This window comes from Astyanax mexicanus, chromosome 3, assembly GCF_023375975.1.
Source record: "Astyanax mexicanus isolate ESR-SI-001 chromosome 3, AstMex3_surface, whole genome shotgun sequence".
Classification (NCBI taxonomy): Eukaryota; Metazoa; Chordata; class Actinopteri; order Characiformes; family Acestrorhamphidae; genus Astyanax; species Astyanax mexicanus.
In genome coordinates this window covers 47,821,985-47,849,491 of record NC_064410.1, presented here as the reverse complement: position 1 = coordinate 47,849,491, position 27,507 = coordinate 47,821,985, and the positions used below count along the sequence as shown (strand labels likewise).

At 38.3% G+C, this 27,507-nt stretch overlaps 1 protein-coding gene across 1 annotated transcript; it reads left to right on the top strand.

The window, feature by feature from the left end:
- On the top strand, window positions 1-26,478 carry galnt12 (UDP-N-acetyl-alpha-D-galactosamine:polypeptide N-acetylgalactosaminyltransferase 12). Its single transcript, XM_007258854.4, has 10 exons — window positions 1-974; window positions 4,765-4,934; window positions 6,477-6,666; window positions 6,749-6,934; window positions 8,048-8,165; window positions 9,407-9,583; window positions 13,569-13,700; window positions 14,167-14,280; window positions 17,776-17,931; window positions 22,942-26,478. The coding sequence occupies exons 1-10, from the start codon at window positions 607-609 to the stop codon at window positions 23,077-23,079; spliced, it is 1,749 nt and encodes a 582-aa protein (XP_007258916.1). The 5' UTR covers window positions 1-606; the 3' UTR covers window positions 23,080-26,478.
- The last annotated feature ends 1,029 nt before the right edge of the window (window positions 26,479-27,507 follow it).

Sequence of the window (27,507 nt, the reverse complement as noted above, 5' to 3'; positions counted from 1 at the left end):
TTTCCTCTCTTTCTCTCTCTCTCCTCCCTCCCGCTTCCTGGAGACCAATCTGAGCGCTTTCCGCCGCTCCCCGGAGCGCATGTTTACAACTGAGGAGTTTCTTCACCAAAGTTTGGTGTTTAGAGTGGTAGAAGATGCGTGGACGTGGGCGGACGGGCTCTAAATGGATTTGGATTAGCACTTCTTGCTGTGTAAAAGCCCCGGGGAGACTCTGACTCTGTGATTTGACCTGGATTTCTTCCTCCTTCGGTGCTGCTAGCTTAATCTATAGCTGTAGCAGTTAGTTAACCTAGCTAACGCTAATCTAATCGGGTAAATCCTCCTTCCCCGAACCCGGAGCTGCTCCTCGCCCTAGAGTTCAGCAGATCGGAGCGGTGCTGCTGGCTGCTGTCGACCCGGAGATGAGCCCTCAGCCCGGGTTTTGGTGCTCGCACACGGGGGCTAGCTAGTTTGGAGTTTCTTGGTTGGAGCAGCTGTGGAAATGGGCGGACTTTCTGAAGTTGAAGTCAGGGAGCTGAACTCAGGCAGTGAGTAGTTAGCTAACCCTAGCTAACTCAGCTCCGCTGCTCTCCTTCTCTCTGTGTCTGCAGCAGGAGCAGCAGAGCCATGATGGCAGTATGTGGGAGAAGGAGTCGCCCAAAGTTAATACTCTGCCTTGTCGGACTTTCAGTGCTTGGATACTTCGTGTTCCACAGAAACAGCCCCGCAGGCGAGGCCAGCCTGGCCAACCGCCGCGGGATGTCAGCCGGCGACAGCGCCGCGGAGCAGGACTCGGACTTCCTGAAGCGCCCAGTCTACGAGAAGCCCCCTCTAGACCTGAACACGCTGGGAGAAATGGGCAGAGCCGTGAAACTGGACTTGACAGGAGAGGAGAAGACTAAAGAGGAGGAGAGCATTAGAAAACACCAGATTAACACTTACGTTAGCGACAGAATATCGCTACACCGCAGATTGCCAGAAAGATGGAACCCCTTGTAAGTTCATTTTCTTAGTCCTGTAGTTTACAGTGTTAAATCAACACAAAACAGTGTTTTAAATTTATTGACTGTTAATTTAAGACCACAATAGAGAAGCTTTCCATGAATACAGTACACAGCATTTTAAATGGAGATTACCCTGCACACTTAAGAGTCAAAGGTTTCCTGCTCTAACACAAACTTCTCACCAGGAAGGGCTTGTTATTTAGCTAGCCAACTAACTATCTAGTTATCTAGCTGCTTATTTGAATCTGCAGTGTTAGCTAAGGGCAGGGTAAAACCACTAAGGGGTTTTGTTTCATGGATTAAATATAGTCTTGGATAACTACTTGAATGAAGATTTCCCCATTTCACAGAATGGAAGATTTAGTCCAAGACTAGACTTTATCACTGTCCCTATAAGTGTAAAAGGCTGGCACACTTACTTTGTGGTTTCAAATAGGAGGATCGCATTAGAAAAAACACCTGATTAGCACAAAATATCCCTACACTGCAAACTGCCTGAAAGATACACTTCCTTACATTGTTAATTTAACACAGCAGTAGAGAAGTTTCCCATGAACAGGGGTTAAGTCCAGTCTTTGAGTACACAGGATTTTAAATGGAGATCACACTGCATACTTCAGAGTCAGAGGTTTCCTGCTCTAACTAACACCAGAAGGTGAGAAGGCTATCTAGTTAGCTAGCTGCTTAGCTGAATCTGCAGTGTGAGCTAAGGGCAGGGTAAAAACACTAAGGGGCTTTGTTTCCCAGACATGGATTAAACATAGTCTTGTGCTACTACTTGTATGGAGGTTTCCCTTTTCACAGTCTAGTCCAAGACTAGACTTTATCACTCTCCCAATAAGTGTTTAAGGTTGGCCAACTTTTTATGTAGGTCCTAGATGACCCTCTGCACATCTTGTGGTTTCAAAAGGAGAAGAGCATTAGAAAACACCAGATTAACACACACAAATAGTCGCTACACTGCAGACAGAATAAAAGATGGAACCCCTGTACATTATTTTTTTTAATTCCGTATGTTTGGTACACATAATGTTTTACAGTTTACAGTGATACATTCACTCACAGTGTTAATTTAACAAAATATAGAGGCTTCCCAAACAGGGATTTAGTCTAATCCTGGACTACACAGCATTTTGAATAAAGATTTCCCATTGAAAGCAAGATTTAGTCCAAGACATTTTATTTGTATGGGAGTGTTGCTTGATTTAAGACTGGTAAATTAACTCTGCCCTGCACACTTCAGAGTCAAAGGTTTCCTACTCTAACACCAACTTCTTACCAGGAAGGTTGTGTTTTTTAGTTAAATAGCTAGCTAGTGTTTGTATTTGTTAGCTAGTGATTCTGTAGGGTTAGCTAAGGGAAGGGTAAACACTACGGGGCTGTTTGTATACCAGACAGTTATAAAGTCTTCTATCCTTTGAAAAGGGAAATCTCCATTCAAGTAGAAGTACAAAAACAGACTTTATCACTGTCCCAATAAGCGTTAATTTAAGACTGGCAAACTTACTGTGTAGGTCCTAAATGATCTTCTGCATACTTTAGAGTCAGAAGTTTCCTGTTCTAACTAACACCAACTTCTCACCAGGAAGGGCTTTTTATTTTGCTAACTAAGTAGTTAGCTAGCTAACCTGCAGTGATATATAGCTAGGAGTAGGGTAAACAGTGAGGGTCTTTATCACTGTCCAAATAAGTGCTCATTTAAGACTTACAAACTTACTGTGTATGTCCTGGAGGACCCCCTGCTCACATTAGTGGTTTCAAAGTGGAGGAGAACATTAGAAAACGCCAGATTAACACTTATGGTAGCCACAAAATATCGCTACACTACAGACTGCATGAAAGAAGGAACCCCTATCAAGTCTATTTTCTCAGTTTTGTAGTTAGCTACACAAACAGTTTTACAGTATTAAGTCAGCACTATCAGTGTTTATTGAATTCCCTCACTCCCTTTAATTTCACAAAATATGGAAGCGTCCCAAAAAGAGGGGTTAGGCCCAGTCTTGGAGTACAAAGCATTGTGAATGGAGATTTTCCATTAAAAGAAAGATTTGCTCTTTGGTGGTTTCCTGCCCAATACACCAACTTCAGCTAAGGAAGGGCTTGTTATTTAGCCTGATGGCTAGCCAATTAGCACTGCCTGCTGTGTTAGTAGCAGGGTAAACACCAATGGGTAGTTTCCCAGACAGGGATTAAGCCTAGTCGCAGACTATGTTTTCCTTTCAATAGAAAATCTCAGTGCAAAATGTTGTGTAGTCATAGACTAGTCTTAATCCATTCCTGGGTAACTGCTCTTAAAGTTGCATGACTAGCAGGGTGCATTCAGCCTTGGTGTCAGTTTTTGTGGAATAGTCATACAGTGGTTGTACACTTGTACTGCCTTCTTAGAGTGGTTTGAAATTTCCGTCTTTTCAGAGCAAAGTGAAAGCAGGTCTGGTATTTGTGACATAATAATGGTATTTTGTTTCATAATAATAAATATCTAAGTACAGAAACACTCTCCATGTTTGCACTTACAATGTGATGTGCAATGATTGACAGATTATCTGTTCAGAAACTCAAAAATTCCCTTCGAGAAAGGATACCTTGTATCTTTTACTTATTTTTCACTGGTTGATATTAAAATTGTTTTACTTAATTGTATTACTTTATTCTTATTAAAGAAATGACTGTGAAAATTCAACCTATAGTTTATGTAAGTAGGTTTGTAAGTTATGAGCAATGCATTAGTGTCAATAAGAATAAATGTACAGTTCATAAGAGTACAGTAACATAATACACAAAAAAAAAACTAAAATCACATAGTCACTGTTATACAAAACAAATGAGTTTGTCGAACAAAAACAAGAACAGAAACTGTGCAACTACAAGTACTAAAAATCCCTTGCTAAAACGATACAGGTGCTTACTATTTACTTAAAATAAACACAATTGAGGAGCCACTGGTGCTTTAGTTATACTATAGCTATTCTCTAATAGCTGTTTATCTGTCTGTTCAGGAAAATGAACTGCATGTACTGATCAGGCAGCTTCCACAGAAACTGGAAGCAGGTCTGGCATTATTTAGCATTCTCACACACTGGGTTCCTTGAGATAAGAAAGATAAAGCAAGGCCGTTGTAAAGTTTGCATTGACCTCAGTGATAATTCCTTGGAATAAAGCCAACATTGTTTGATGTGCATGTTGTATTTATTGAAGGATTCCTTTTAACAAAGAAAGAAGCTGCTTAAATGACATCCTTTTTCCTGAGCAAACATTTTCAGTCTCTTTCTGACTAGCAGTAGAGCATACAGATATAAAGACACTGAACACTGATGTGAGAATAATCAGGGCTTAGTTTTGTCTTAAAATTACCTAATATACCATATTATGTATTATTATTGCACTGGGTTTGAATTTATGAGGGCAAGAATTTTTTTGTAACTATAACTACATTGTACCTATATGAACTATACTCCGTGTCAGTCAAACTGTTCGTCAAATTAACTGAATTGAATTTTGAATGGAAAAAGTAGAAGCCAATACGATCGGTTATTCCACACTCTCAGTGTCTGTATCTGTATTTGACACACACAGGAGGTGCTATGCTACATGTAGTAATAAACTACATTCACTGAAGTATGAATGGATCATTGAATTTTCCACAGTTTGCAGCATTTTAATATTCTCAAAAAACACAATTAGATGTGTTAATACAGTGTAGAATTTCACATATGCTATTTTTAATTGTTATATTTTTGTTGCAGTATTTAAGTATCACTGTAAATACTCTTTTCATGTGTAGATGCAAAAGTCTGAAGTATGACTACCAGAGCTTGCCCTCCACCTCAGTGGTAATTGCCTTCTACAACGAGGCCTGGTCTACTCTGCTGCGCACAGTTCACAGTGTTTTGGAGACATCACCTGACCTGCTGCTTAACGAGGTGATCCTGGTGGACGATTACAGTGACAGAGGTATGAGACTTTGTGCTATATAAAAATGTGACACTGGGATGCTTCTTCACTGCTGTTTGTTTCTGGCAGCTTTTAGGGTATACATGCAAACACAAGAAGAGGGCCAAAAGATCCTCACTGTCTTCTGGTTTAAAGCATCAAATATTAATATATGTACTGAATAATTTCGTGAACAAACTTTGTAATTTTAACTTTTTATGTTTTTGAATAATTACAAGACCAGGGGCTTTTGTTTCATTGTATGCATATTTTATCCAGTGATGAAAGGACCAATAAAAACAGTTTAATTTTTTTTTTTTACATTACTTTTACTTTAACTTGCATTAAAACTTAAGCAGGTTTTGTACCACTCCCGTTCAATGTATTTTCCAGGAATTTAAAGTTTGTTTTTGACAGTGCAGCTTTATTAAAACGAACGTGTATATTAATCTCTGTGTTAGCTGGTGTAATCTCTTTATAGCCTAGATTCTTATCCCAGGGTGTTTAGTCACACTGATCCAGCTCAGCTAAGCAACCAGGGGATATAGGACATTGCTCATCTTTTCTAGGAGTGCTGGGAAATGAAAAGAAAACATGAGTTGACATGAGGAACTTTAGCACTGGGTTGAGAAGCTGTGCTTTACAGGGCTCGTAGTACGTGCCACCAGGTATGGGAAGGACTTAATGTAGTTAAAGTTAGTTTCTTCACACAGGAAGCTGACTTCACACTAGATGAACACTGCTGAAACAGAGTGACTTATAACATTATTGTACTTGTGTGAAGACCTGTAGAACATAGATAAATAGATGGACTTACTAACTATAGCGATGTGTGGGTGGATGATTAAGATCACATTTTGAAATAGACCTGAGAGAGCTTGCAGTGAACAGCTAGAAAGGAAATGCAGACAGATTGCACAACTAGTGGCTCCCAACTAGGCTGTTTCTGTGTGGATGCAATGGTATTTAAGCTGCTAATTACTAAGTGGCTGCTATGGTATTTCAGGTGGATGCTCAGGTAATGCAACATGGTTGCTTTATTCTGACTGTTGGGCATTTCTATCGTCATGACATTTGTGAGAGGGCCTAAACTTTAAGATGTAAAATGAACAATGTGAAATTGTTAACAATGCTGTCGATATCCCAAAAATTGCAATGTAAGTTATTTTATATATATATAAAATCCCTATTCTTCGAATATGTGAACGATTCTCGATTAAGATTATAGTCAAATATGCAAACTATTGTTTTTTTTTATTTTTTATTTTTTTAACCAATACAAAAACTAAAGTTTCCTTCTAGCTTCTACTAAGATTTGTAAAGATCTTGATTCCCCTGCTTTGAAATTTGCTTTAAAATGGTCATTTAATTAATAAATAATCTTTTGATTAATTGTCCAGCACTACAACAGAAGAACTATATAGACTGGATAATAGTAATTAAATGTAATCTTTTGGAATAATTTAAATAAATGTATTTCATGCACATAAATCATATGTATGGAGGATTTTTAAAGCAGAGCCTTTTGCTCCAGTATGATAATTCTGACACATTCTGCTGTAGAGCATTTGAAGCAGCCTCTGGAGGACTACATAGCCAGCCTGAGGAAAGTGCGTCTGATCCGAGCGACAAAGAGAGAAGGACTGGTCAGGGCTCGGCTCCTCGGCGCCTCCATCGCCACGGGCGACGTGCTGACTTTCCTCGACTGTCACTGCGAGTGTCACGAGGGCTGGCTGGAGCCTCTGCTTTACAGGTAAGAACACATCAGCATTCTTTCATTCCTCCTTTTTTAACCCTTTTGCTAAACTCTGCATGTCTGTGTCCCTGTCCTGCAGAATAAAGGAGGAACCCAGTGCTGTGGTGTGCCCAGTGATAGATGTCATTGACTGGAACACTTTTCAGTACCTAGGGAACCCGGGAGAGCCTCAGATTGGTGGCTTTGACTGGCGCCTCGTGTTCACCTGGCACACTGTTCCTGATTACGAGCAGAAACGCAGACGCTCTGCCACGGATGTCATCAGGTACGTGGCAGGAACCGATTATGGCCAGGGTGGGGTCAGCACTTTCATGTAGCTGACATTTTAAATGAACATTAGTCAGTACTGTCACTGTTTGCACAGCATGGTTTTTTACAGGATTACAGGAATGCATTCACATGCTGATTTAGTTGACCGTAAAGGCGACATTCACCTCATTTCATATTCAATGTGTCAGTTTATCAATTTCTAGGTACCTCAGCCAGTATAGATATATACTGTATATAGATAGATAGATGCATAGATTAATTTTTTTTGGTGGATTTTCTTTGGCAGTGTATTTACATAGATGAATAAAAAAGACAGAACTTTTGATCTGTGATCAACCTGTAGAACTGTGGATCCAAACTGGAAATTGCAGTATAAAATAGAAAATAAGTTACAATACAGTGTGGTGTATAATTCTATTAGCATATTTATTTGTTAAATCTGAATAAAATAAATTCTCCCATAGAACTATAATAAATAGCAAAATACATGCTAGACACATTATTCACACACATCTAATAATGACACAATCTTGTTCATAAACTATATTCCACAATTGTCACAATATTGGAGCACCCTGCCTCATTTGAAAATAAATTCCATTCCCAAATATATCAGATGGAGCACCATTACTCCATCACAGTTCCGCTTAATGATGCACAACATGTTATTAATAGCTTTATAGGCTAGTCCAATTTCGGGGCAATGTCCAATTATATCGAACATGTCATGCTAGTTTTTTTTTTTTTTTTTTTACTCCTCACACCAAAGGAAAATTCTGTCTCTTATTTTTCAGGAAGTATCAGCCAGATGCAAATTATATATATATATATATATATATATATATATATATATATATATATATATATATATATATATATATATATATATATATATATATATGTTCTGTGTACATTTGCGCATCAGTGTGAGCATTTGGACTTGTAGTGTAGTCTTTAGTTACAGCTAAGGGCTGGTTTTACAATTGCTAGTTTCTGCGCTTTGTTAAAAAATGTTCAAATGAATAAATAAAGTTGTTTTTTTTTTGCTTTGTTTTTTTTGTTTTTTTTTTTCTTCCTCAAAATGTTTTGTTTCATTTCCATTTTTTAGATCTCCAACTATGGCTGGGGGCCTGTTTGCAGTCAGCAAAAGATACTTTCATTATCTTGGCACGTATGACACAGGAATGGAAGTCTGGGGAGGAGAAAATCTTGAATTTTCTTTTCGAGTGAGTTTATATTGTCCTGTGCAAGTTTCTTTGTATGTTTGGGGAGCTCTCTGTTATTTGTCTCTTTTCCATGCTGTTGCAGTTCTTGTGTATGACTTATTTTCACCACGTTTCTGTGGAGTATATGCAATTATTTACAGAATATCTGTGGGTCAGACCATGCTGTTTATGTAATCAGTCAGACTCTATTTAGCAGCCAACTCTGTGATTAGTCCAGCCTCCAGTGGTCTGTGCTGTATATCTTTACTCAGCTTCACTGAATGTTTGTGCTGTGTTTCTTCACCTCGGTTTTTTAATTACTGACTCTAGCATATCACAACAAAACATATTTCTAAGAAGTGTGTCATTGGCACTGATGCTTGCCAAGCAATAGGTGATTTATATTCCAAGTGTCGTGACAGGAAGGAAACTGCTTGATAACAGTGGAGTTATCGTAGAGGACAACTTGCTCGACAGTTAAAAACCCAAGGGTGGACACTTGCGCTCTAACTGGCAAAGGGTGACACTGAGTGTTTAGCTTCCAAAAAGTAACTTAGATATAGACCAGATGTGGTTCCCAGGAAGCCAATCATTATCATCTGTTTTGGGCCTGCCCAAATATAAAGACCTTCTGAAGTGAGATCTATACAAAACTAGAAATCATATTTGCACCAGAACGTACCTTTAATTATAAAGGGCTTCTGCATTTGACATCAGCAAACACTCAAACATAGTATTTATTTAGTATACTTAGTGTAGCTACAAGAAAAGCAATTGCAAATAAATGGCTCAAGCCTGAAACACCATGAATTAAGAATTTATATAATGTACGAAATGTATATAATCGAAGGAATAACCTTCTGCGTAAGGCTTTAAAATGATAAATTGTTAGGAATTTAGAAGAAGTTGAAAAATTATATATAAATACTCCTTCTTTTTGTAAATTTCAACTGCAGCCCACGTTCTATTTTACATTTGGTTGTTCTCATTTTTATTCCTGTTTTTTTGGCTTTGATGTTGCATACAGATGTAAAAGTTGAATCATTTAGCAGGGTAATCCAAAATGCTGTAACATGTAAAAAAAACTGATGTCATACTGATATGTGATTCAAAATAAAGAAAAAATGTAAAAAAAGAAAACCCACGGGCAAATAGCTGTTCAGTCCGGTGTCAGCACACACACAGGCTTGGTTATTGCATTTAATCCTAAATGCATCACTACATTAGGCTAATTTCTGTCTCATGCTCTTGCTTTTATGCAGATCTGGCAGTGTGGAGGCAGTTTGGAGATCCATCCCTGCTCCCATGTGGGCCACGTGTTTCCCAAGAAGGCCCCATACTCGCGCAGCAAGGCCCTGGCCAACAGTGTACGGGCAGCAGAGGTCTGGATGGATGGCTACAAGGAGCTGTACTATCACCGCAACCCTCATGCACGCCTGGTATGAACATTGACACTGACCATGTGAGAGTGAGCTTTTCATGCTGCTGAAGTAAAGGCTTGTCATAACCACTATAGTCCAAAAACATTGATTAGCTATTGTTGGGTAAGGTTTCTGCATTTTCTGGCAAATTTGAATGTAATGACAACTTTTTCCTTTAATGTAGTAAAAAGAAAGCAGAAAAAGGAAAAACTCTGTAACTGTGATTTGAGCAGTAAATCCTTCTTTAGACACACAGTAGCAAGCAGTCAGCAAATGTGCAAGGGGGCACTTGGGGTTTGGGTGACTTGCGTTAGGGCATTTTGGTTGCATCCTTTTGGTTCAGGGGATTGAACTACATAGACAGTAAAGAGAGTTACCCCAACAAAAGCAGTATAAACTCTTTTTTTTAATACCTTTTGAGGTGAAAGAAACAGTGAATGAGCAATGAGCTACATTTAGCAAGGGGAAAAATAGACAGATTTGATTTTTGGCTGGACCATCTCGTTCATTTGTGTTCTTTGTGTCTCGATGTGCATTTGTTTGCCTGTCTGTTCCATGAGGCATGTTTATCACCCTGTCATCTAAATGACAGCTTAGCAGCAGCATAAAAGAGTCCTTGATTGATTATGAGGCCTCTGAGAAATAGGATACACCGGCATACTTGCTTATGCACACACATGCAAGCACACAAGCTGTAAGCATGAACCTATTGAGTGACAGGCAGCACTAAGTTGACTTCAATCCCAAGGTGACACCCTGTGTGTTGGGTCTAAGATTACAGCAGTAAAAAGTAGATTCTCTCTCTGGACGTTTCTGTCTTCCACTCGTCCTTGAGGAGTGCCTGCACCCGATGCTCCTCCAAGCTCTGTACTTAAAGGAAGAGGCACTCTTAGCGTGGATCAGGTGGAAATTGATCTGGTGCGATTGGAGCTGATAAGGCTCTTTCTTCTTCTGGATTTGCACCACAGGCAAACACCACCGCTGCCAGGGTGGATCAGGTGTGACCAAGTCTTGTCCTTCTCTAGACAGTTTTGTAAAAGGATCTCACTCTCTTTCACTCTCAGGTACTCAAACCATGATTTATTAATGCACCAAATCTCTGTGGATTGTGCCAGTCTGGCATAAAAGATAAAAAAAGTTATTCTCAGGTGATGGCTCTTAACCATCGTTTTCATTGTAGACTGTTTTTTTTATAAGTGATTTATGTGGAAGTCATGTCATATGGCCAAGATGAGTGCTTTAAGTTATACCATGTGTTCAAATGTTTGTAAACACCTCTTCAAATGAAGGCATTCAACAACTTAAGTTGCACCCATTTGCTGACCCAGATGTGCTTTACTATACATACAGCCTTCCAGCATTGAGCACTGGATCAGTGAATGCGTGTGTGGTTTGAAATGATGGTGCTCCATCCAGCACTTTTGATGATAACATAGTGGTGATAATCCATTATCTGCTTGACATTAAATGACATTAGATCCTCACAGCAGTGCTCCAAAACCTAATGAAAGCCTACTTTGGACAGTAGAGACAGTTACCGTATTTTTCTCACTTTAAGGCACACCGTATTATAAGGCGCACTATCAATGAATGTCTATTTTCTGATCTATTTTTCTCCTGAAAACTGTTTATTTGGGTGAGTAAAGCGCTTTTATTTATAGCTTAGATTACCAAATTTCTCCAGCACTAGGGCTGGAGCATTAGCATTAGTGGAAAACTGCTTCAGCAGTGCTAGCTGTGGTTAGGAGCAGGCTACAGGCCTACTACAGGCTACAAGATACTCCTTTCTGAACGGGAAAATAGCAAACGCAGTTAACGGGTAATGCTAATGTTGCTCTAGCTGTGCTAGCTGGGGTTAGGAACAGGCTACAGGCCGATAATACTCACCTCTGAACAGGGAAATGGCAGTTAGTGACTAATGCTAATGCTACTCCAGCCCCGGTGCTGGAGAACTAAACTGAAACTCCTGAATAACACTGCAATTTGGCAGAGTGGCTTTACTGCTGCTTACAATCTAACTGGTACATTTCATACATAAAACGCACCTGAATTAAATACGCACTGTCAATTTTTGGTAAATTAAAGGATTTTAAGTGTTCCCTATAGTGCAAAAAATACAGTACTTCAACAAAAGCAGGGTTATCTATTTTAATGCTTTTGAATTCTTGTTTTTTTCGTGAGCTTATATTATACTTGAGCAACCAACTGGTTTGGCCACTGCATGTGGCTAATGAATCACCTTCTCATCAGTAGCAGGAGTGGTAGCTCATTTGGAATGACCATCGCAGTCATCTATCTTGGCACGTTGCTGCTAAATGGCTCAGACAGGGCTCTGCCTCCAACAGATGTTGCTCGCAAATAAGTGTGTCTGCACGGCTCCTCTGTGGGCCATAGCTCAGCAGGACCCGGCATCTGAGATGGCAGGAATGTGGGCCGGCCACATCCATTCACCCACACGCAAACCCCATGCCTCAAGCCACATTTCAAGTTGTGCAAGAACTGCTTAAAGGGTGAGGCTGCAGCACACACATTCGTCATCCCTGAGTTGTGTGTGTTGGCAGTGTGTGGGTGACTGTTTGTCACTGAGGTTATCAGGTTGAAATGCTTGGTTGTTAGAATAACAGGACAAAGTTTTTTTTGTTTGTTTGTTTTTTTTGGGTCCAGGATGTTGTGGTGGATGTTTTTGTGAGTTTTTTGTGGAAACAGTAAAACAGATGATGCTGCAGTGTTGGGCTGTTCTGAAGGCGAGTGCTGATGCTGATGGATTGCCTCAGCTCATTTTTATTGCTGTTCTTGCTGTGGGTCAATACCCTCTGCAGTGGCTTCTGCTGTGCTATTATGGACAGTTCTTTTTCCTGGCAGTCTTATGATATTAATAAAAATATATGAGACACTAAAGCTTAATTTCAAGTTCTTCATAATGCCACCTAGTGTTCTCTTTATGACATGCTTCAGTCTGAATAATAGTCACATAACACATGAGAGACTGGGAATAGCCGTTGGGAGCCTTAAACAGGACATTGTTCTGTCATGTATCCTAAATCTCTATCATAGCTCATCCTTAACTGGCGAGTCAAGATTGGCTCTTGGTCTGTAATGTGTGCTTGGGGTGTCCTGAGCTCATTTCATGTGGATTGCTTGTGAATCAAAAGTGTAAATGCCGTCTACAAACCTCACTATTCAGTACACAAACCCCAGTGTGCTGCCTTCATTTCTGCTGTTTCTGCATGTTTTGCATACAGCTTTGGTTTTAGTTTCTCATATGAAATTTAACGTTGGGCTAGGGGCACAAATCAGTGCTTAATTAAGTTTTGGTCTGCTTCACTTCACTGGAAAGATAGAACAACTTGGGAATCATTTTGATGGTACACTGACTTGTAATAGGGAGTATGGCACCAGGTCATAGGGAGACCTAGGGCTCTTAAGTTGAGCCACATTATTGTGCTATAAATGCTTACAAGTTCTTGTTGATAACCAGAACTTCTCCAAGTACAACTGAAACTCCTCCCCATGCAGTACATTGCTGGGCATGTGATTTACATCTGTGAGGAAGATAATCATAGGAAACAATGGCATGTAAAATTGCCAACTTTAGCACAGTAAAGGAAGAGGCTGAACAGATAAATAGCTTTTTGCAGATGCAAGTTCACAGGGCTAAAACCTCAGGGTACAATCCAGAGACCTGTTACATATAGTGACCAGGTATACCCCATCAGTACACATGATGCTTTTACTCAGCTAGTCAACAAATGCATGTTAACACCTCTCAGTTTTTTTTTGGTGCAATTTAATTGATTGCTAATTAAGGGAACAGATACTTTCACACAGGGCCATTTTTAGAATAGTTCAAAATTATAACAGAAAAACATTAGGAAAATACTTGACTGCACTTTATGTATGCTACATCAGCTGAGCTGTATACTAGAAGAAGGAAATGTTTGCTTGCTACTTCAGAGCTTTCAGTTTGAAACCTAATGAAGAATTAATGCGTTCCTGTTTCTAGGAGGCATATGGTGACGTGACCGACCGGCGGAAACTGAGAATGCGACTAAACTGTAAGGACTTCAAGTGGTACCTGGACAACATATATCCTGAAATCCATGTCCCAGAAGATCGGCCTGGCATGTTTGGAATGGTAAGCTGATCTCTACAGCGCATCACTGAATGTGCAATAAAGAACAAGTCTTTAAATGCAACATTATTTGGATTTTTTTTACAATAAAATTCCAACTTTCAACCTGTAATAAGGAGAAGAGCAGGCTTTGTCAGTAATGCTATGGGTGTGAAATCCTGCTACTACACTATGTATCTTTGGTGAAGCAGGCACTGTGGATTATTGTCCAACACATTGCATAAGTCACGTTCATGTAAAGTCTAGTTTTGTAATGTAAAAATTCACATGCTTCTTTCACTTTCAGTGCGATTTTAGTATTTCCCTCAGCTTGTCCAGAAATACATTTGTAAAGTGTGTTCTTAAGAGATGGCTCAAAGTGTGAATTACACATCCACTGTGGGGGATATTGGGAGCAAGAAATATTGTTTCTTGCAGAATGCTGCTTTAACTGTTTGTTTGTTTTTTATTTCTCTCTTATAACTTTTAGTTAAAAAATCGAGGAATGACCAACTATTGCTTTGACTACAATCCACCTGATGACCATAATGTGGTTGGGCACAGGATCATTCTGTATCCCTGTCATGGCATGGGCCAAAACCAGGTACGGGTCTAAGCAGTTTTGCTATTCTCTTACAGCTAAGCACTGTAACTCGTTCTCAGTCTTTATAACTCATTTAAAGCAAAATGAAAATGTATATCTCATCTAGGAAATATGCTTTCCCTGCAATGTTTTTATAGCTGTATGATAACAGTAATACAGTCCATTAAAACAGTCCATCCAGTGCTGTTATTAGTGCCTCTTGCTGCCTGGTTGCCTGGCATTGCAGTATGACTCCAGCAGCTCCTCCCTCTCAGGGGGATAGGATGTTCACGAGCTACAAGAAGCAAAGACGGGTGTGTGCACAGGTTTAGCCTAATATAACACATGTCTTAATGTAGCCCTGCCATGCAGTCATATTAATGGCTTTATAAAGAAAATGGCATGTCATTACCTGCTTTTATCATTAAAAGCAGTCTAACAGGACTGCACCCTGAATAGATGGATGTGTATGGGCAATGGTTTCAGTGTTGCTTAGTGTGGCATGATGTTTCTCCATGGTGACATTAACCATTTATTGTGTACATATAGCTATAGGAAAAAAAAAATATCCAAAAGCAGTGTGAAAGACTGGTGGAGGAGAACATGCCAATATACATGAAAACTGTGATTAAAAACCAGATATTCCATCAAATATTGATTTGTAAACTCCTAAAACTTTATAAATATGAACTTTTCTTTGCATTATTTTACATTTTAACGCTCTGCCTCTTTTTTGTTATTTCAGGCATTTCTCATTTTTCTGCAAATAAATGCTGTAAATGACAACATTTTTATTTGGAATTTGGGAGAAATGTGGTGCGTAGTTTATAGAATAAAAACAACAGTATTCATTTTACTCAAATATATACCTATAAATAGCTAAATCAGAGAAATGTCTCTTAATTTTTAAGCATGCTGTGAGGATTTAATTGCATTAGGTAAAATGAGGCACAGTTTGTTCAGGATGTTGAATGGTCACCCCCCACCTCACCCGTAACTCATCCCAAAGTGTCCTATACTATTGGAATATTTGTATTATAAACCTTTTTGCAAGGACTGGACAAAATGTGTGTTTGTTTAGTGGGTGCAGCTTAAAGTAGCTGAATGCCTTCATTAAAAGGGGTGTCCACTAACATTTGGACATATGCTGTATCGCTGACACTTGACATCTCTGGTGGGGTTGATGTTAAACTAAAATAATGAAGTTAAATAGTGTTTGTATGTGTTTGTTTCTTTCAGGCTCACTTAGTACTTAGCAGCTCTTAATCCAGGAATAGGATAATAAACATTTATCAGGACGATCGGTTTAATGAGATACCTTGCTAAATGTTTCAGTGCTACTGACAGCGAGAACTATCGCCAACCTCTTGGAACTGTCTGTACACTGGCTCCTCCACTTTCACAGCACTGTCTCACAAACTCTCACTAAAGCTGCCAGAAGCCTGGCTACTTTCAAAAGTCCTTGAGTGACGTATACAGTGGTATGGAAATGTTTGGGCACCCCTGATAATTTTAAGGATTTTCTTTTCTAAATCATTGGCCATTTCAGTTAAATATATCATATAGCAGATGAACACAGAGTAGTGAGTAGTGAAGTGTATAGAGTTTACAGAAAGTGTGCATTAATTATTTACACAAAATTAGACAGGTGATACAATTTGTGCTCCCTTTTTTAAAAGGCAAAGTTTGTTTATTAAGCTCATTGACTCTTGACCTACATACACAGGTAAATCCAATTATTCTCTGAAGAGTGGAAACATGGGAGCTGCATGTTTTTCAACATCATGGTTTAGGGGAAGGAAACAAAAAGCTATCTGAGATTTCAGCTGTTTCCACTGTGAGGAACATAATGAGGAAATTGTAGACCACAAAACCACTCGTTGGAAGCTATAGGAAGTGTTTAGAGGCTGTTATTTCTGTAAAAGGATGATCTACTAAATATTGATGTGATTTTTCTGTTGGGGTGTCCAAATTTATGCATCTGCCTAAATTTTGTTTAAAGATTTATTGCACACTTTCTGTTAATCCTATAAACTTTATTTCACTTCTCAAATATCACTGTTTTTATCTGCTGTATGATATATTTTACTGAACTAACTGATCTGATCAACCAAACATTTATAAAGGAAAATAATATAAAATGATCAGGGGTGCCCAAACTTTTTCATACCCCTAAATGTTAGTGAGGTCACCACCCATTCCCTTCTCAACTCAACCCCACATAAGACTATAAATATGTTTTATTGCAGTGATGTAATACATTTTTATATTTATAACACTTTTATTAAAAATCTTATTTAATATAATTCTAATATATCTAATATCTAATTTTCCTAAAAGTACAGCCGGCCAACAAAGATCACTCATTTGTTTGCCAACAGGACACCAGATCAGCCAAAACATTAAGTACACACAAAAACTCACCAGTCAGACGGCCTATTATTGTATCTCATTTACCGTTACAATTCCATGATAGTTAGTTCCTATTGGACTAAGCCAGCATGCGGTCCGTTTTACACTAAGCAACGCGGACAGCGCTGAGAAGGGGCTAGACAGCCCTGGCCCCGCCCCCGGAGTGAAATCATGAATCTGATTGGTAAGATTGTCCTGCGATTTTGCTAATAGATTCATTACTACACCCTTCAAAAAAAAAAAAATCAGCAGAAGGGTCATGCAGACACGTGAGCCGAAGCCATTTTAAAAAGCTTTGATTGGTTAGAACAGCTGTCAGTCAGATAAGAGTCCTGTAGCAACTTAAAAACGAAGAGTAATGCTTTGAATTAGTTGCTGTTTTTCTATTTTAGTTCATTTATAAAATATATGCTTCTAGTTTACAATAACTACAATATATATTTTCTGGTTAAATATTATGTAATGATTTACATGCACTTATTGTCACCCCTTCTCTGAAGGGTTAGAATGCCCTTACTGCACACCACTGGTTTCTAAACAGTCAATAAACAGTAACTGATAAGGATCTTTCAGATTCTGTCTTTCTGACTGTCTAAAACATTACATAATTCTGCATTTCAGCCTTTGTCTAGTAGTATTGGATCTTTTTGAACAGTCTATGAAATTGAGAAAATGTTGAGGTATAAACTGTAATGATAGCACATATGTTTATCAGAGTAGAATTATTATTTGACATTCAGTAATTTCATCAGATCTTGCTTTTTCCTTCAGTGTTCTAGTGTAGAATAAAGAAACAGAACCAAAAGAAAACTTCTAAAGCCTTATGCAAGATTGATGCTGAAACCATTATCAATTCCTTATTCTTTAAAAAGGAGTTATCTTAGGTTTTTTGTTTTTAATGTTTCGGCACATAATCAGATGAAGAGAAGATCAGATCAGCTTTTGAAGCTCTTTTATCTAATCAGGAACACACATGCACAATCTCCTGCTTCTAATGTCTAAAACTGAAGGTTCTGAGGATTAATGGAGGCCTTGAAACCAGGAGGTACTGGTGTTGAATCATATATCCTCTGGTGTCTCTCTTTCTCTTTCTCTCTGTTCCAGTTCTTTGAGTACTCTTCAGACAGCGAGATCCGCTACAACACCAGAGAACCTGCTGGCTGCGCTGTAGCTGACCCCATCAGCACTTTCCTCAGCATCAACCTGTGCAGAAAACCCCGGGAGTCAGTGCCTGAAGACCAGAAATTTGTCCTCAGAGAGGTAAGCGGGTGTTACTGGTCACGAGAGCTGTGTGGTAGTCCTGGCACAATAACTGTTTTTTTTTTTGTTTTGTTTGGATAATATATATGGTACCAGATATAAAATAATATTATTGTCATTATTAAGGTTAATAATAATAATGATAATAATATTAATAATATTAGTAATAATAATAATGCAATTACACCCTTTTATTACTTTTTTCTATTCTGTTCTAATATCAGTATTTGAATATAGAATTGTTTTAAATACTCTATATAAATTAATAAAACATAAATATATATATATATATTTTTTTATAAAGAAAAGTCTGCATATTGGCTCATTCGTGTTAATGGGCTTTGTCTTGCTAAAAAAACATAATGGGTATTATCAAGTCCAGCAAAAAATAATGAGGTAATTTTGATTTACATATTGTACAACACATCAATATATTGTACTGTAGCATCTGGCTAGAATTTTCCTCTGTCAGAAATCACATACACCTTTAATACAAGAAGTCCTGCACACATCCCATAGGTTAGTACAGCATTATTTTGCTTCCATGGGGCATATCACTTTCAGTCATCGGACAGGAACAAGTATATTGTCCCATGACTTTTGTCATGTCTTTATTTATATAGCTTTATATAGCTCCAAAGAGCCCAACTTTTGAAAGTGCTTAAAATAACAATAAACCTCCAACGACGATCAGCAGGTCTGATGTACTAGTGCCTCAGAATAAATCTTCATCTTGCTTTGCCAGGAGAAAGATGACTCAGATGCAGTTAGTGAGCAGAAGGGGACTTTGTCTGGATGGCAAAGAAAGACAGAGACATTGGCCACCACAGCGCTGATGAGGGCCAGTGTTGGTGTCCTTTGAGGACTGGGAGAGGGTGTGAAACGCTGCGTTTGGCTGGTGCCTGCGTTTGAGTGAGCCTGAGGCCTTGGAGTACTCTCAAAGAGAAAGACCAAAAGCTCTGACATTAGACCCTCTCATTCCGTAAACGTTCGAACGAGAAGCCCCCGGCGGTCCTGCGGGGCTTTCATTTCAACACACAACAAACAGCTTTTCCGTATGCTAATGTGTAGCTCCGCAAATAGCTTGTCCTGGAAACTTTTAACAAGCCATATTTGGATATTTTAGATGTATGATGACTGTGATGTACTGTGCAGTATTGTTTTACTAGGCTGTACATAAACACTAAAAAGGGGGATGCACTGAATTTGCTTGGTTCAGATGTGTACATAATTTCCTCATGAATGAACACGTTTTTGTGTTTTAAATGATAAACATATTAAAAAGAAGTAAATTCAATAAAGACATTTTAGATTAATAGAGGCTGTTTGCATCTTGCATTAACAGGTGTTTTAGTTAATTGGAAAGCCAGTGTAAACACTCCCAGGATTCACTGACCCATCAACAGCTGCTCACATTATATGACTAGTATCAGGCTTGTATGCTGATAAGATTTAAGCCACATGCATTTAAATTCTGTAAATAACTGTGTCTCCGGTTAGCAGGACAGAAATCCAATTGCTGTGTGGGACAGAATATGGAATAATTTATGTTAGATTTGTTTAAATGTGTCTTAAATGCATCTCAGTCTTGGCTGAATGATCAGAACAATTTATTTTAAATTAGTCTGTTTTTATGTCCCTTTTAAAAAAATGTAATCTTGATACTCTAAATGCATAGGTGCATAGTGACCAGCTGTGAATGCAGCCGTTGTGGTCAGATTACGATCGAATGCTCGAAACTGCATTCGGAGATGTTCGTCTCGACTACAGTTAGCATAGAAAGATGGAATGTGTGTAGACAGAATGTGTGTTTGGGATCAGATACACTTGGGCAAGTGTAAAATTGGAAAATATAACCATTTTATTATTACTTTTATGTATACTGGTTTATTGCTCTCTTTCCCTTTCATGCTCTGTAAGTATGTGGTGGTTGACTAGCAGATAATCATCCTGAGCCGACAGTTTTTCAGAGTGTGTTCCTTTGCTTTTAAAATAATCCTTTTCATAAATACAGTTGTGGTCAAAAGTTTACATACACTTGTAAAAAAACATAATGTTATGGCTGTCTTGAGTTTTCAATAAGTTCTACAACTCTTATTTTTCTGTGATAGAGTGATCGGAACACATACATGTTTGTCACAAAAAACAGTCATAAAATTTGGTTCTTTCATAAATTTATTATGGGTCTGCTGAAAATGTCACCAAATCTGCTGGGTCAAAAATATACATACAGCAACATTAGTATTTGGTTACATGTCCCTTGGCCATTTTCACGGCAACTAGGCGCTTTTGTTAGCCATCCACAAGCTCCTGGCAAGCTTCAGGTCGAATGTTTGACCACTCTTCTTGACAGAATTGGTGCAGTTCAGCTAAATGTGATGGTTTTCTTGCATGAAGCCGTTTCTTTAGCACTGTCCACATGTTCTCAATGGGGTTTAAGTCAGGACTTTGGGAAGGCCATTCTAAAACCTTAATTCGAGCCTTGTTTAGCCATTCCTTTACCACTTTTGATGTGTGTTTTGGGTCATTGTCTTGTTGGAACACCCAACTGCGCCCAAGACCCAACCTTCGGGCTGATGGTTTTAAGTTTTCCTGCAGAATTTGGAGGTAATCCTCCTTCTTCATTATCCCATTTACTTTCTGCAAAGAACCAGTTCCACTGGCAGCAAAACATCCCCAGAGCATAATACTACCACCACCATGCTTGACAGTAGGCATGGTGTTCCTGGGATTAAAGGCCTCACCTTTTCTCCTCCAAACATATTGCTGGGTGTTGTGGCCAAACAGCTCAATTTTTGTTTCGTCTGACCAGAGAACTTTCCTCCAGAAGGTTTTATCTTTGTCCATGTGATCAGCAGCAAACTTCAGCCGAGTCTTAAGGTGCCTTTTCTGGAGCAAGGGCTTCTTTCTTGCACGGCAGCCTCTCAGTCCATGGCGATGTAAAACACGCTTGACTGTGGAGACTGACACCTGTGTTCCATCAGCTTCCAAATCCTTGCAGACCTGCTTCTTGGTGATTCTTGGTTGACTCTTGACCATCCTGACCAATCTCCTCTCGGCAGCATGTGATAGCTTGCGTTTTCTTCCTGATCGTGGCAGTGACACAACTGTTCCATGCACTTTATACTTGCGTATAATTGTCTGCACAGTTGCTCTTGGGACCTGTAGCTGCTTTGAAATGGCTCCAAGTGACTTCCCTGACTTGTTCAAGTCAATAATTCGCTTTTTCAGATCCACACTGAGTTCCTTTGACTTTCCCATTGTAGCTTTTGTAGCTGAGTCTAATCACTGGGTCAAATGAGCCCTATTTAAATGGGCTCATGAGAAGTCAACAGCTGTAGTCAATCAGAATCACTTACAAGAAGTGAAGAGGCCATGACATGAAGCTAATTTGATTGACACAACTCGCTACATCACCAAAATTGACAAATTTTGTTGCTGTATGTATATTTTTGACCCAGCAGATTTGGTGACATTTTCAGCAGACCCATAATAAATTTATGAAAGAACCAAATTTTATGACTGTTTTTTGTGACAAACATGTATGTGTTCCGATCACTCTATCACAGAAAAATAAGAGTTGTAGAACTTATTGAAAACTCAAGACAGCCATAACATTATGTTTTTTTACAAGTGTATGTAAACTTTTGACCACAACTGTAAGTACTTTAACGTTGGTGTGAATGCTGTTATTTCATTACATTTTGGAAACTACCGCCATTCCTCAAAACCGTTCACGATTTCCCAGAGCTAGGCAACCTTAAACGAAAATCCTCAAAAAGTAACACAGAAGTTAAGTATGTGTTGATGTGCTTGTTACATGGGAAAGTAAAATCAGATCTTATATGCTCAAACTTTAGAACACAAATCCAAATCCAGCCAAGGTATATCTGCAAACAATCTGCACTTGAAATGCATATTATTTTAAACAGCCTATCATAGGGCTGTGCCATATCGTATCGTGCGCGATAATATCACCAAAAATTTTGAATATCGGTAACTATATTATACCCTGAAATATTGTGACATATCACCCACCCCTAATTATCACATCAGGGTACTACTTTTTTGCTGTTTTTAGCAAAAGAAAAATTCACACTGTTGTCATTTACCATTATATATCTACTAGAGACAGGTTATATCTGTCCAGTATCATTTATTTTACTTTAATCCTGGATATACGGAGATATTTGTGCATTGCTAGTATTATGACATTCTGGATCATTGACTTCTATTACAAATCTGATAAAATTATTATTTTTTTAATATCTCAGTTAGCCATATCATATTGCATGCAATAATACAATTCTAAATAATTTTTCAAATTCAGTGTTTTGTCATATCGCCAAAAGTATCATTATCGTGGAAATACCATGAAATATCGTGATACTATTTATGAGCCATATCGCCCACCCCTAGCCTATCAGTGTCAGAACTATTATACAGCTCTGGGAAAAAATAAGAGACCACTTACAAATCACAGGCCATCAAACCAAGCTAAACTGCTCGAATTTTTGCACCAGGAGTAAAGGCATAAAGTTTTCCAAAGGCAGTGTTTAAGACTGGTGGAGGAAAACATGCCAAGACACATGAAAACTGTGATTAAAAACCAGGGTTATTCCACCAAATATTGATCTGAACTCTTAAAACTTTATGAATATGAACTTGTTTTCTTTGCATTATTTGAGGTCTGAAAGCTCTGCATCTTTTTTGTTATTTCAGCCATTTCTCATTTTCTGCAATTAAATGCTCTAAATTACAATATTTTTATTAGGAATTTGGGAAAATGTTGTCTGTAGTTTATAGAATAAAACAAAAACATTTATTTTAGTTAGACATACCTATAAATAGCAAAATAAGAGAAACTGATTCAGAAACTTAAGTGGTCTCTTAATTCTTTCCAGAGCTGTATTTGCACTATAATTTAGTTGTATGCAGTGTGTGTGCGTGGGTGAGACCTGTATGTAACCAGTGTTCACTGATCCTCTTGATTCCCTCCGTTTTCAACAGGATGGCACTCTTTACCATGTCCAAACTCAGAAGTGTGTCCAGGCAGTGGACAAGACAGACAACGGCAGCCCTGGCCCTGCTCTCAGGCCTTGCACTGGTTCAGCCCACCAGCAGTGGTTCTTTGAGGAGAGATCTTAAGAGAGCAGGACTTTCCTACCTTCCTCCATTCATCAATTTTCCAGCACTTAGTCTGCAGCTCACTTAAACACATCCACCTTCACATAGAGAGGGTAGAGTGTTCTGGAATCTACAGACAGACATGGAGAAGCGAGGTGCAAACCTACTTTAAAACTGCTTATAGATTTTTTTTTTTTGACTACACTCATGAAGGAGCTTCAGATGGTTTTGAGTAATGCCATGTATATATAGTAGAGTGAGTCTGAAGAATGTCTATATTGGTAAATAACTTTTTATTGAGGTAAATCTGAGGTCTTTTAGAACTAAACACTTTCACAACACATATTCTAATACAATCATAGTTCTTTATGGACACAGAAGTGTATTTTCCATGGCATTACTCAAATAATAATTAGAATTACCTATATTTGAAGTGTATAGCATTGTAAAGCATTGACGAATGGAAAGCCAGGGTAAAATCTATGTTTGCTTCTCCCTAATTTCAGCACAGATGTGTTTTTGATTCTGAGCTGAGATTCTTATTTTGAAGCATATCCGTGTGTTGCATCATGCTTTTCTCCACCAGATGCTCAGCATTACTGGCTGGAATACATGCAACACATTCTAAAAGTCACTTTTGCCCAGGCTTCACTGCGGTAATTGAAAATTCTAACTGGCGTTTAGAATGACACAATGACACAGGCTGGTCATTTGATGTTATTTTAATCATCTGGTGCTGTCGGCTCAATTTGGTGTCATCCTGCTATTTAGTGGAGCCCTGCTTTTTCCACACTCCAGATCCTATGGAAAATTCCCCTCTGCTGTTCAGCGGTCAGTCATCAGAGTCACCTCTCATGGGCAGCTGGATCCCCCTCCACTTCCACTCCCAGCAGGCTGTGGTGTGCAGTGGTGTTTGTTTTTCTTATTGAGATTAACAGCCTCGGTGATGTACGCTGTGACTTTGCTGCAGTTCTCATTGTGAACCACTTGATGGTGCCAACTCCTCCATTTTCTCCTACACGTCCTCCTGCTGTGTCCTCCATGTTCTCTCTTTTGCTGTCGTATGGCTGATCATTTACACCACTCACATTTCCAGTACAGTAGTTCAGATTACAGTCAGATTTCTGACAGTGCTGAAGCATTTATTGTGTTCAGGATGAAGATCAGTCGGCGTTTAGACTGACATTAACAGCATACGTTAGCCTACCTCTTATAGTCACGCACCTGCTGATGAGGACTTTCTGTAGAAAATGGTTGACAGATGGGACCATGTTTGTTGAATAAGCATTATGTGCTTAAGGGACTTTCTTCTATATGTTTAATTGTTAATTCTGTATTAATCAGTGTATTAATTTGCTTTGACTTTTTTTTTTCTATTCCATGCACACCGTTATAAGGGTAACACCTGTATATGTAGAGAGACAGAGGAGGTACAGTATGAACAAAACCAAATCTCTTTAGATCTTTTGAGACTGCTCGAGAGTGAGCAGTCACGAGGGCGTAGATCAACAGCAAAATAGTCAAACCTAGTCAAACTAATGTGGAATATGTAAAATTAATTATTTATTACTACTGATTTATTGCTATAATAACTGATTCTTTTGTGCAGTGGGTAAATGCACTGCAGTATGTTTTTTTGTAATGTAATTTATGTAACATTTTTTTTCTTTTGTCACTGAAATATAGTGCCTTATCTTGTGTTGCAGACAACACAAATCTTCCTTTCAGTAGACTGAGAGGTGAAAGCGTACTTGATAAACCTTTGCATGAAATATGACAGAATTACTTTCCCTTTTGTACATTCTATACCATTCATTAGATTATGCAACAGGTTACTGAAATGAACATATCATCTTTTTCTTTCTTTCCTTCTTTCCTTCTTTTTTTTATATTATTTTGCTTGGCCTCCCAGTGATTGAGATGCGGGCATGTGACATTAGCACAATGCTGCACAGATGCTCAGAGAACAGATAAGCACGAGCTCCTCTTATTGATTATCTATGGATTTACACAGGGACCTATTGTGTCAGCGATGGGGGAGCTTCCCCTGTTAAAGCCTCCCAAATGCAACAGTGTGGGGGAAGCAGATTAAGCTGTGAGGGAGAAATAGACCTGGAAAGCAATTATGATCTGTTTAATTAAAATCGATCACCTTAATAAATATTAACTTTATATATCATATCATATTCATGTAGGCCTGAGCGATATTCTGTCGATCAATATATTTCTTAAATTTGGTTGATACAATATAATTATGATATTGATATGAACAGTTTAAATGTCACAGAAAGAAAGAACAGACACAATTATAGATCTTCTTAAGAATAATGAATAAATAGAATTATGTAATACGCCCTGTAATGAATGTCGGTCAGTAACAGATGCTGTACGATTTTCTGGTAACACTTTAAAATAAGACTACCTTTATAAAGGGTTTATAAATGGTTTACGGTCAGTTTATTAATGGTTACTAATTAGGTTGTAAATGCCTTAAAAATCATTAATAATCAGTTATAACACATACGTAGAAAGGGTAACTATATAGATGGCTGTGGGTTCACTATTTGGCAAACAACAGGTCATTGTTGCCCGTTCTACGTATGTTATTACTGATTATTAATGATTTTTAAGGCATTTACAACCTAATTAATAACCATTAATTAATAAACTTATTGTAAACCATTTATAAACCCTTTATAAATGTAGTCTTATTTTAAAGTGGTACCGATTTTCTATTGTGATATCGAAAATGTTGAATTATTGTCCAGACCAGCCCTACATTCACACTATAACAAAGATATCTATATCCACAACATGGATCAATCAAATTCCTGTTTTTTTTTTTTCTCTTTTTTTGTTTTGTTTTTTAAATAAAGAATAATGTACATGGATCCATTTAAACCTTTAGTTTTGTACTGGCTTTTCTAACTGGATCACTAAAGCCAGTGAACAGCCAAACGAAGCGCAGTGTGTTTTAGACCCACTGCTTCATGCACTTTATTGCAAAGCAATATCACAGCAGAGGGCATTATAACTGTGAGGAGCAGTCATGTCAGACATCTGCTTACACTCCATAATCTACACGCTCTGTTTCTTACAGTTCTGGTGATGTCATTGGAATGGGAGCTACAATTTAAGGCATGATTTTTTGTAATAAATCGAAATGCTGGGAGTTAATTCAGGTCACTTTTTGTTGCTGTTATTCAAGTGTCCTTAACATGTAATAAATTAAACTTTTGTATTTCTTTATAACTGGCAATTAAAATCTTTGTGATTTCTGATAATAACGTAAAATAATATGTACTTTTCAAATGACAATGTTTTGATAGAACATGTCTGGAAGGATCAGGTGTTTATGGGTTTTATTTCTATTGTATTTTGAATCTTAATATTTGAAAATAAAACCTTTCAGTAACACTCTGGGATGGCAGTGATACCTTGTTGTCTTGTGTGTGTGATGTATAGTGTAATATGTAGAGTCATTTTAGGCTGGATATACAGTATACAGTATTGCTGTTAATATAATGTGTATGCATGATAGCTGCCTTGCCACGTTTTCTGTTTTCTTTCCACCTTAATTGGTGCAACAGATGGCACAGGATGCTGTATTTAAGAGACAGAAAATTTAAATAAAAGTTAAGAAAAGCTAATTTCAGCTCCTCATCACAGTGGTATTAAGAAATAGACAATAATAATTCATTACTGTACCACCTGCCCCTTTTCTGAAGACATACAATGCCTTAAAGTTAAATGCACTGCCTGGCCAAAAAAAAAGTTGATGCCAAATAAAGGTTGCATGCACTAATATTTGGTTGGAGCGCCTTAAGCTTTAATTGCTTCACACGTTCACTGTGGCATTGTTTCAATAAGCTTCTGCAATGTCACAAGATTTATTTAAATCCAGTGTTGCATTAATTTTTCACCAAGATCTTTGATTGGCATTGATGATGGTAGAGTCTGAACTCTGCACAATGTCTTCTCCAGCACATCCTAAAGATTCTCAATGAGGTTAAGGTCTGGACTCTGTGGTGATAAGGATTATCTCATACTCCCTGAATCACTCTTTCACAATTTCAGCACCATGAATCTTGATATTGTCATCTTGGAATATGCCCGTGTCATCAGGGAAGAAAAAATCCATTGATGGAATAACCTGGTTTATGTTCAGTATATTCAGGTAGTCAGCTGACCTCATTCTTTCAGCACATACTGTTGCTGAATCTAAACCTGCAGACCAACTGCATCAACCCCAGATCATTTGCTTACTTAAATCCAGGTGGTGACTTTTTTTTTCAATTCTTAAAGGCAGTATTCACCCCTTCCCCTTGGATCAGAGCAACAAGGGAAGGGGGTGAAAACTGCCCTTAGAAACTGGGATACAAGGGTTAGGGGTACAAAAGAGAAGTGGGATTGGGCCCAAGTATGCCTGAAGCTTTAGTTTAGAGATAT